At 41.0% G+C, this 11,788-nt stretch overlaps 1 protein-coding gene across 1 annotated transcript in view; it reads left to right on the forward strand.

The window, feature by feature from the left end:
* Positions 1-9,498, forward strand: part of MGST3 (microsomal glutathione S-transferase 3) — a 30,370-nt gene extending 20,872 nt beyond the window's left edge. The window contains exons 5-6 of the mRNA XM_070746828.1: positions 7,019-7,091; positions 9,283-9,498. Coding sequence (XP_070602929.1) covers positions 7,019-7,091; positions 9,283-9,392 — 183 coding nt within the window. The 3' untranslated portion in view covers positions 9,393-9,498. The remainder of the gene's footprint in view (positions 1-7,018; positions 7,092-9,282) is intronic.
* Positions 9,499-11,788: the final 2,290 nt, after the last annotated feature.

An 11,788-nucleotide genomic window follows, 5' to 3' on the forward strand; every position in this document is an offset into this window, starting at 1 on the left:
ATGCCTAATGTATAAATGTTATTGTATTTTTTATTCTTTTAACGCTATAAGCTGCCCAGTCACCTCATGGTGAAATAGGTGTCAAACAAATTTAACAAATAAATAACTTTCATACAGTAATAAACATCTGGCTTCAGTGTAAAATATTGCATCCTGATTTACAATTGTTTTTTTAAAAATTAGCACCGTATTTTTCGGAGTATAAGACACAGCTGAATATAAGATTCACCTTAATTAGGGGGGAAAAGAAAACAAGAAAAAAAGAATTCTGCCTCTGCTTACCAGTATCAGGATTAGCGGGGGTCCTCACTTCCACTCGGATTTTAATAATGAGTAGCATTTTATCTGTTCTAACAATAAAAATGAATTTTTGCTTTCCAAGATTACAGAAATGGGAAGTGTATAAGAAATTATAAATAGCCATATATGATTGTATAATCTTCTGTGTTTTTGTATGATTAATAAAATATATTAGTAGCAGATATTCCTTGATTTTTCAGAATCCACTTTTGTTGCATAAGGTAAATCTTAGATTTCTGCTATGGAAGTGGTCGATTTAATTGTATAATGTGACTAACTAAATTTCCCAAGAAAAGCCTCCTCAGGTAATACTAGGAAAACTTAGAAGAAGAATGAGATTTCTTTAAAGCTCATATTCTTCAAATTTTTAATCAGACTTTCTATTTTATCATACATTTATTGACATTTGTTTCTGCAGAAATTGGGATGGAATTTAACGAGTGGGTGGGGTGGGATATGATTTTCACAGGGGCAGAAGGCATGCTACCAGACTTTCCAGCAAGCCCTTGCACCATTGCTGCCTTGGTCAGAGTCTTATTCCCGAAGCAGCCCAGGAAACTGCATTTCCAGGTGGCAAATTCCCCCTCCCCCACAAATGAAGGAAACCGGAAAGTCTTTTCCTCTATGATCCTTGTGTTTCAGGCACCCTTTTTGCAATTGGAGAGGGAGATCTGCCACCTGAAAATGTTTTCGTTTAAAAGACTTTCTCCTGGACTGCTTCCCTGGGCTCCGACCGAGGCAGCAAAGGCAGAGGGGCTTGCTGGAAAGTCTGGTAGTATGTTTACGAAATGGCAGATCTAGGAGGACTGATGTAATACCTCTCATTTGGCCCTTTCTGAGAGAAAGCCCGGCTTTCAGTGCACTTTCCTGGGACACTTCAATCAGGTTCCATGTGGAAGTGAGGATCCCCTCTGCCTGGAACCACCTGAAAATTCAATGCACGGAGCATTTGGGTGGGGCTACATTCGGAGTATAAGACGCACCAAAATTTTCACCCCCTTTTTTGGGAGGGGAAGTGCGTCTTATATTCTTAAAAAATACAGTACATTGCAGAAAGAAAAAAGAAATACGGAAACCTCTTTTCTATAATTGTATTTATAGTTTTTTTCTTTAATATCCAAAAGTGCTTAGTGAAAAGAGTATTGTCTGGGTTGATATACTTTATACACAATATTAATAATTCTATTTAAATATACATAATCATAATCTTTCAAGTTTTAACATTTGTGTATACATTGTGGTTATAATATATATCAGCATACATACTATTTTCCGAATTTCTACTTTCTATCTCTTTTTTCTACCTCTTAATAAAATATCCACCATATTAAGAAGTATTCTATATCTATCCATCATCTCTTGCCCTTTTTAAAATTTCAACTCTTACTGACTTTGTAATAAATCTTTCATGTTTCACCCTTGGGATCTTGTATTTCCTTACATCACACTTATTTAATCAAGTATTTTATCTGCCTCAATATTTATCTCTTGCTGTTGGATCTTTAGAGTACCCACCTGTAATTCTTTCATCACTTTTAGGAGATCTTTCTCTTTATTCTCTTCTATAGTATATTTTGAGTTCTTAAAGAGTAATCTGTCTGTTCAAGTTTAAGAATTATTACTATATCTTCCATATCTTTATCTGCTTATATCATTTTTAAAATTTATTTTCTCTATTCTTTCCTCAGCCTCTTCTGATTTCTCCTGTATTTCCTGAGTTTTTTGTTCATCTTTTATTGTTATTTCCTGGAGGTTTTTTAGTCTCACGTCCAATGTTCCCTCTAATTTTTTTTCGGGATGGGCGGAAAAGTATAGTGTCTGAGCGGCAGTCCCCTTGGGACTGGACGGCATAGAAGTACAAACAAACAAATAAATCCCTTCTTTTTTATTAAAAGAAATTAATAATAAAACAAAACAAAACTCTATTACTATTAAAACTAAAACAACCAGCAAATCCAAAAACATAACTATTAATAAAAACAGGTGAGGGCTGGGGGTTTTTTCCTCTGTTATTATTTAAGTGCTTTTACCATATGCTTTAAATCAAGAGTCACTTCTCTCTCTGTTTCTCTCTCTTTCCTGTCATTCTCTGCCTCAATCATTTTCTCATTTCTCTTTCCCCCCCTTTTTTCTATCATTTCTCTCTCCCTCTCTCTTCCTTCCACTCCTCTCTCTCTTGCTTTCTTCCTCTCTCTCACTCTCTTCCTTTCTCTCTCCTCTCTCACTCTTTCTTTCTTGTTCTCTCTCACTCTCTCTTCCTTCCTATCTTCTCTCTCTCTTTTTCTCTCTCTCTTCCTTTCTTTCCTTCTCTCTTCCATTTTTTCTCTTTCTCTCTCTTTTCCTTCCTTCCCCTCTTCCCCTCCCTCTCCCTCTCTTTCTCCCTCTCTCCCTTTATATTTATCTCTTCCTTCCTTCTCTTCCTTTCTCTCTCCCTCTCGTTCACTTTTCTCTCCCTTCCCTCCCTCCTTTCCTCTCCTCTTTCCCTCCCTCTCTTTTCCTTCTTTCTCTCCACGTCTCCGGCGGGCAGCTGGCTTTGCTGACCGGCACAAGGCTCAAGCCAGCTGCCCGGGAAAGCCAGGAAGGTCCTCCTGCCCCCCCCAGCCGAAAACTCAACGGAGGTCTGCCGCCACCAGCTTGAGCCTCCCGTTGCTCCACCCCGCTTCGCCCTACCTGTCATTCTGGACCTCCGTTGTGTTTTCGGGGTGGGAGCAGCAGGAAAGCCCTGTGCCGGCCAGGAAAGCTGGCTTTCCGGCAAAGCAGCGCGTTTTTCAAATGCGCTGCTTTCTTGCAACTCTTTTCTGGGCAGGGGGGAGGGAGGAGGCCACTCCCCTCCCCCCCCAGGAAAGAGATGCAAGAAAGCAGCGTGTTTAAAAGGCCCGGCCCGCTGCTCTCGCAGTCCCTTCGCCGAGAGCACTTTTGTCCCGGGCTCTCGGCGAGGGGGCTGCAGGAGAGGTGGGGCAGGCATTCCCACAGCGGGGGCCGGCGAAGATGATTTTCAATGTCATGCGCAAGGGCCGGCCCGCGCTCTCTCCCCATCCCCCTGCCAGCCCGCCCGGAACATTCAAAGTAAGAAAATCACTTTTGCCAGGCTCCGGAGAACGAGAGAGAGTGAGAGCGACAGAGCAAGATAGAGAGAAAGTGAGAAAGAGAGAGAGAGAGAGAGAAAGGGAGTAGAGAAAGAGATAGCAAGAGAGAGAACCAGAGAAAGAGTGATAGAAAGAAAACAAGAGAGAAAGAGTGAGAGAGAGAAAGCAAGAGAGAGAAAGAAAACAAGAGAGGGAAAGTGAGAAAAAAGAGAGAGCAAGAGGGGGAAAGATAGAGAAAGAGGGGGAGAGAAAGAGAAAGAGAGAGAGATGAGAGAGGAGGGAAGAGAGTGAGAGAGGAAGAAAGCAAGAGAGAAAGAAAGCAAGAAAGAGAGAAAGAGAGATGAGAGAGGAAGGAAGAGAGTGAGAGAGAGGAAGAAAGCAAGATAGAGAAAAGAGAGAAAGAAAGAAAGAGAGATGAGAGAGGAAGAGAGTGAGAGAGAGGAAGAAAGAGAGAGAGAGAAGAGTGGAAGGAAGAGAGAGAGAGAGAAATGATAGAAAAAAGGGGAGAAAAAAGAGAAATGAGAAAATGATTGAGGCAGAGAATGACAGGAAAGAGAGAGAAACAGAGAGAGAAGTGACTCTTGATTTAAAGCATATGGTAAAAGCACTTAAATAATAACAGAAAAAAACCCAGCCCTCACCTGTTTTTATTAATAGTTTTGCTGGTTGTTTTAGTTTTAATAGTAATGTATTTTGTTTTTTTTAATTATTAATTTCTTTTAATAAAAAATAAGGGATTCATTCATTCATTCATTCATTCATTTATTTCTATGCCGCCCAGTCCCAAGGGGATTGCTGCTCAGACACTATACCTTTCCGCCCACACCGAAAAAAAATTAGAGGGAACATTGACTACAGACGTTAGAGCAACTGGTCTGTAGTCATTCAGTTCCTTGATGGAGGGCTTCTTCGGCACTGGGATGATAGTAGAGTGTTTGAAGCAGGCAGGAACATAGTGATTTGTTGAAGATTTAGGTAAAGATGAGGGCCAAATGGTCAGCACAGACTTTTAAGCAAGAAGGAGTTATCTTGTCTGGGCGTGGTGCTTGTTCACTCTTCGGTCTGTAAAATAGATCTTTCAGAAAAATCCATTTCTTTTCTTATATACTCTTGAAATTCTTTTTCATTTAAAATTTCCTGGTTCAATGTCCATCTAGTTCTTTTCCTCTTCCCTGTCCCGATTGCTACTATTGGGTTATGGTCAGCCCATATGCCTGTTTCAATATTCATGCATTGTACGCTAGTTGACATTTCTAAGGACATCCAGATTATATCAATCCTTGACCAAATCAAGCAGAATAGAAAGTATATTGTTTTTCAGTTGGGTGCTTCTGTCTCCCTGTGTCAAATACAGTAATACATCATCTTACGAACTTAATTGGTTCAGGAAGTAGGTTCGTAAGGTGAAAAGTTCATAAGATGAAACATTGTTTCCCATAGGAAACAATGTAAAAGCGATTAATGCGTGCAAAAAGAAAAAAAATCGCAAAATGGCGCTCCGCTGGGCGCCGCCGCCCAGTTGCCACCTTTTGAAACAGCCGGGGGGCTTCTCGGCGTTCACCCGAACCCGAACCTTTTGGGTTTGGGTTCGGGAGGCCGCCGAGAAGCACCCCTCTGTTTCAGAAGGTGACAGCCAGGCGCCGCCACTTGGCGGAGCGCTGTTTTTGCGATCGGCGGCAGTGTTTTCGGCCGATCTGGAGGCTGGAAAGGAGGTGGGGAATCCCAATAGGGAATTCCATGGGCGGAGCTTTGACGTCACACCTCTCTCCTCATCCCACACCTCCTCATCTCCCCCACACCTTTCTCTTCTCTTGAGCTCCATGAGTCTTTTCTTCCCATTTTTTCCCACCCCACTCTGCTCATTTCCCCCACACCTTTCTCCTCTCTTGAGCTCCATGAGTCTTTTCTTCCCGTTTTTTCCCACCCCACTCTGCTCATCTCCCCCACACCTTTCTCCTCTCTTGAGCTCCATGAGTCTTTTCTTCCCGTTTTTCCCCACCCCACTCTCCTCATCTCCCCACACCTTTCTCCTCTCTTGAGCTCCATGAGTCTTTTCTTCCCGTTTTTGTCCACCTCACTCTGCTCATCTCCCCCACACCTTTCTCCTTCCTTGAGCTCCATGAGTCTTTTCTTCCTGTTTTTTCCCACCCCACTCTCCTCATCTCCCCCACACCTTTCTCCTCTCTTGAGCTCCATGAGTCTTTTCTTCCCGTTTTTCCCCACTCCACTTTGCTCATCTCCCCCACACCTTTCTCCTCCCTTGAGCTCCATGAGTCTTTTCTTCCTATTTTTGTCCCACCTACTCTGCCCGTTTTTGCGATCCTGGGATTCCCCTCCTGGGATTTCCCTACAGCATCACGTTTTTGTGGAAGTCAGGAGGTGGGGTTTCCCATGGACGGGAGCCTCAGGGGATCCCAGGATCGCAAAAACTGGCACCTGGCTTGCAACGAAAGTCTGGAGGCGGGGCATCCCAGCTGCGGCGGCAGGTTCATAAGGTGAAAAAAGTTCGTAAGAAGAGGCAAAAAAATTCCGAAGCCTGGGTTCGTATCTCGAAAAGTACATATGACGAGGGGTTCATATCACGAGGTACCACTGTATCTTGATTTTCATTAGGTGCATAAATTGCAACCAATAATATCTTATTATTCATCACTATTTCTACCATTAAGATCCTTCCATCTTCGTCAGTATATATATACTTTGAAGCTTTTTTTTGTATATACAACACCTTTCTTACTTCGATCTGTTAATGTCAGATATAGTTCTTTCAATCTCTCAACATTCTAATAATTTCCTAATATGTACTTTTTGTAAACAGATGATATCCATTTTTAATTTGTTCAATTTATTAAAAATTCTCTTCCTTTTCATAGCCGAGTTCAGTGCATTTATGTTCATAGAAATGATCTTAATCTCATCATCCATACTTTCTATTTTATTTTAATGTCTTAGCTGATCTTCTCATATCCCTTTGCTCTACTCCATGGTTGTTGCTCCTTCTAGTTCCTTGTCTTATATCTCCTCTTCTTGTTGGGTGATTTGTTGTTTTGGTCTTACATGCATCTCTTCCTTATGTATCTTTACTTCTTCCATCTCTCTTTCTCTCCTTCATAGTAAACAAAGTTCTCACGATAAAAAGTTTCCGCTTTATCAATTGTATCCAATCTTATTCTTTATCCCCACCAAATCACCATTATTCCTTCCGGTATCAACCATCTGGAGTAAACTTTATGTTTTGTTCATGTAACTTGATAAAGAGAAAGTTGGAAAGAAAGGTAAAAGTTATACAGGGTAAAAGAGAGCAAGTTTAATTGTTTTCATAGTTTTTGCACTTGCCCAATACAGTGTGTTAAAAGGAATCTGAAGCAAATGAAATAGTGGAGTAAACTTTATGTTTTGTACATGTCTTTATTTACTTTCTTAGCTACTATAACCACATCCTTCCAGAATGATTCCCCCATAGTATAAATCCTAATTGTAGTTACAAACTATCAGTTTAATAATATTATTATTATTATTATTATTATTATTATTATTATTATTATTATTTATTGGATTTGTATGCCGCCCCTCTCCGTAGACTCCATTTAATTGTAAACATCCTTTTATGTGCAATTCTTCATTCTTCATAGCGTATTGCTACAGGACTTGGTATAGCATGGATAATTGGAAGAATACTCTATGCTTATGGCTATTACACTGGAGGTGAGTCCTTGTATTGAGAGTTACAATCCTGTCACTTCTTACAAAGCTTATTTCAACTCTGTGGTAGTGTTTATAAATGCCTGCTTCACTTGACATCCATATACTGTTTTACAAAGTCAGGGTTTATGTGTCAAGATTAGTCTGAATTCATACTTAAAGTTTATTTTTACACAATATAGCTCAGGTTTGTCAAACTGGATTTTTTCAAGGGCCGGATCAGCATTGTAGTTCTCTGCGGGCCGGAGGCGGGTGTGTGTGGAATGGATGCCTCCTGGACCACCCTGCTGGGCATAATAAGGTACGGGACCACCTCATTTTTGCCCTTCCTGGCCTCCCGTAGCACTCTGTTGGCCAAAAATGAGCCATATGGCCTGCTTGGGAGGGCATTTTTTGACCATTTTCAGCCTGTTTTTCAGCCCATTTTTTACCTGTTTTAGGCCCATTTTTCAGAGTGCTGCAGGAGACCATGGAGGAAGAAAATGAAGCATGGGGAGAAGGGTGCACACGGTCCATTTTAGCTGCCATAGGTACTGCGGGCCAGTCAGGCAGGCCCTGTGGGCTGGATTTAAGCACCCACAGGCCTCAAGTTTTATATCCCTGATATAGCTGGTCCTATATTTTCACCAGAAAATAGAAAGAAATAGGGAAAAGCACACCTGGAATTAATTTACCTAAACCATTAGAACTTTATTTATTGGTTAAGTGAGGCTAAAAAAACATAGTGTCAAAGCATTGTTTAAAAAATTAAAAAATGTTATTGTTAAAATTTAGAATGACTGGCTCATGAATCTTGCTAAGATGCATTTTAATCTGGCTGTGTACATTGTGAGAATCCAGGGTGATTTTGTATTGTTCTTGGTTTATTCACAAATTTTGCTTAAAAATCTGGCTTACACTATACTGTAATACCTCGTCTTACGAACTTAATTGGTTCGGGGACGAAGTTCGTAAGGTGAAAAGTTTTTAAGATGAAACAATATTTCCCATAGAAATCAATGGAAAAGCGAATAATGCATGCAAGCCCAAAACTCACCCCTTTTGCCCATTACTGCCGGCATTCAGATCCTTGTTCGGGGGCGGGTGTGTGTGGATGTGACATTCCTGGGGCTGCTGCTGCTTCTGAAAGGGAAACCACCACCACCGCCACTATCCTCTTGTCCTGGCAAGAGGGATGGAATCCGCTGGGACATGGCAGCCCCACCCTTTGGGCGGACAGGGCTGGAGCAGAGAGGCGGCTGGCTCGGCGAAAGTGCTCCCAGCAAAGGGGCTGTAAGAGGGTTTTCTCCAAGTACTTCGGGAACGCCTGCCCTGCCCCTCTCGCAGCCCCTTTGCTGGAGCGCTTTCTTACAGCGCTTCTGGAACACCCTCACCTTCCTTCCTTCCTTCCTTCCTTCCTCTCTTTTCCTTCTTCTTTTTTTCTATGTTTCCCTCTTTCTTCCTCTCTCCCTCTTTCTTTCTCCCTCTCTTTCTCCCCATCCCTTTTTCTCTCTTCTCCCTGCTCAGTTTTAAAGTCATGCTGCACTTTAGAGTCGGAGGGAGAGGGATGGGGGAAAGGAGCCGGCTGGGCTTGTCTCTCTTTCTCTCTTCCTCCCTCTCTTCCTCTCTCTCTCTCTTTTTCTCCCCCCTCCCCTTCTTCCTCTCTCTCCTGCCAAGGTCCAGCTGCACTGGTCATCATGAAGAGTGCAGCCAGGCGTGGGCAAACCCGGCAGGAGAAAGCAGGCTGCCTGGCTGCACTCAGTCTCTGGCTGGCTCCTTCCTATCAGTAGTGGTAGCCGCAGCACCCATCCCCCCGCCGCTACTTGCAGATATCCTTGCCGCCCGGGCTCAGCAAAGCAGACGAAGGAGGGACTCTATCACTCCGGGAAAGGGTGGAAGTGCCTGATGGGCGCCCCCATCTTTTCCAGAACGGGCAGGGCCAAACTTTCTCTTTGGCAGCGAGTGAGCGAGCTCAACAGAGAAGCGACCGAGTGAACGAGCGATTGCCAATTGTGCGCAGCTTAAAGGGAACAGTGATTGTTTAATTTCCTCACGGCACACCTGACCATGTCTCACGGCAAACTTGTTGAAAAACACTGATCTAGAAGAACTTACTGGATGGAAAAAAAACATTTCAACAAATTTATTTTGCATATCAGTTGTTAATGTTGCTATTTGTATTATGCCATATGAATATTCTGTCTTATTTTTATAGATCCTAGTAAGCGAAATCGTGGACTCCTTGGTTCCATTGCACATCTGTGTTTGGCAGGGACCACTGTTTACTCAGCTTTCCAGCACCTTGGCTGGATTTGCAGAGCCTAGCCAGTATCCATTGTGGTGACCTCCTGAGATGTCTTTAAACATTTCTTTCATGTAATTTTTATGATTGCTTTATAAAAATAAAATAAAAAACAAAAACAAAAATGAATCACCTCTAGTTCCAATGTCCCCTTCTTTTTTTTTAATTATTAGAAAAAGAATAATTTTTTGTACAAATATAAGTTTCATACAAGAATATACACACAATTTTAAAAACGAGAGATGACCTTGCTCTCTCTTCACTTAGGTGTTTTAACTTATGCATTTCCAAATTGTTTGCAGATTTTCATATCGATAGCATATGTATACTTTTTCAATTTAACTCTATTCCTTGTAATAATAATAATAATAATAATAATAATAATAATAATAATAGTAAGTTGTATTAATAATAAAGGCTTAATTATAGATGACAAATAAAAACCATTCTAAGTCAAATTAATGTAGCTTACTTATCATTGAAAAACTCATTTAATTCAAAATTTCCTATCTCTGCTAGCATATCTAAAGAATTTTTTTCTTTATTCCCTTAAAGTCTCCTCAATGTGATGTATTTAAGTTATTTATTTTCCTTCTTAATCATTTTTTATTCTTGTTTCACTGTTTATTTTTTAGTTTTTGCAGCCAATTGTACCATTTGTCCCATATTTTATAAAAGGCCACATCTTCTTTCTCTTTTATACGCCTAGTTAATCTATTCATTTCTGCCAATTCCATTATTTTATTTTTGATGTGTATGTTGGTGGGCATAACAAATTCTTGCCGCTTTAATCAGATGCATAATCAAATATCTATTATCTTTGTTTAATTTTGGGTTGATCGTTCCTAATAAAAATATTTCTGGTTTTAATTTAAGGTCAATTTGTGTAATATCTTTTATCCAATTCCAATTTTTTTCCCAATAGGTCTTGGCCTCCGCACATATCCACCACATGTGGAAGTATGTTACTAGCTCCCTTTTACATTTCCAGCATTTGGGAGATATCCCTGGGTAACTTTTTGCTAATCTTACAGGAGTGAGGTGCCAACAATAAAATATTTTATACTATAAAATAAATTGCCCAACTTATCACGGGGAAAAATGAAAGGAATTTCTGCTGCGTCACAGAAGTTGATTGTACTAAGAAAGAGAAGAAATAAATAGAAGTGTTACTGTTTGAAATCAAGCGTCTGAGAAGCAATTTATTTCAATTATTATCTGACTAGCCTGAACCAGAACAGTTACCAACAGAAATTAAAGTAATGCTTGCATGTTTTCCCCAAAATTAGGAATAAATTAGGAGAACCATCTTCTAAATTGCCTTGATATATTGCTGATTATTTTAGATCTGTTTATTTAAGAATGCCAGTTCTCTTGACATTAGAGCTTTGAAATTGAAGTGTGAAAATTCATGTGACAAGATGGAGAAAGATCTTGTTAATCTGCCATATCTGAAACTGGTTTTGTGGCTTGTGAGAAAAATAAATAATTTGTTATCATTTATTTTATTTATTGGACTTATATGCCACCCTTCTCCAAGGACTCAGGGTAGTTTACAACATATAAGAAATACAAAATACAATAACACATTCAAAAAGTCCAATATTAAATAATCTAAAAGCCCCATTAACAATCTACAAAACCCATTTAAAAAACCATACACTCACATTCACACTCATTTATACTACAGTCAGATTCAAATTAACAACCTGAGCAAAATGCTCAACAGTCCCAGGCCTGCCAGCACAGATGAGTTTTTAAGGCATTCTGGAGGGCCAGGAGAGTGGGGGTGGTAAGAATCTTCGGGGGAAGTTTGTTCTATAGGGTCGGAGCCGCCACAGAGAAAGCTCTTCCCCTAGTCCCCGCCGGACCACATTGCCTGGTCGACAGGACCTGGAGAAGGCCGACCCTGTGGGACCTGCCCAGTCGCTGGGATACATGAGGCAGAAGGCAGTCCCGTAGGTAATCTGGTCCTAAGCCATGTAGGGCTTTATAGGTCATAACCAACACTTTGAATTGCATCTGGAGACCAGTCGGCAACCAATGCAGCTCGTGGAGGGATATTGAGATGTGAGCAGATCTTGGATGACCCACAATACCTCCGCGGCTGCATTTTGCAGTCTCCAAACGCTCTTCAAAGGTAGCCCCCTGTAGAGAGCCTGTGCTGGAAGAAATATCCATCTGGACACTGGAAACATGGCTGATTGGAAAAATGGTTTATTGATGAACAGAACCACATGGGTTTGAGGTCCTGGGCAGCTGCCCAAATGGAGTGGCAACTGAGGTATTTATACCCTCTCTTGGGCTTTGAACTTTAGCTTCCTATTCTTATGCAAGAATATATATTTTATTGGCTGCTGTCAGACTCCCATGGAGGTTGTCTGAAATAAGTTTGGTTGAACCTTCCTGGTTATGCAAC

The sequence above is a fragment of the Erythrolamprus reginae genome, chromosome 3, assembly GCF_031021105.1.
Source record: "Erythrolamprus reginae isolate rEryReg1 chromosome 3, rEryReg1.hap1, whole genome shotgun sequence".
Lineage (NCBI taxonomy): Eukaryota > Metazoa > Chordata > Lepidosauria > Squamata > Dipsadidae > Erythrolamprus > Erythrolamprus reginae.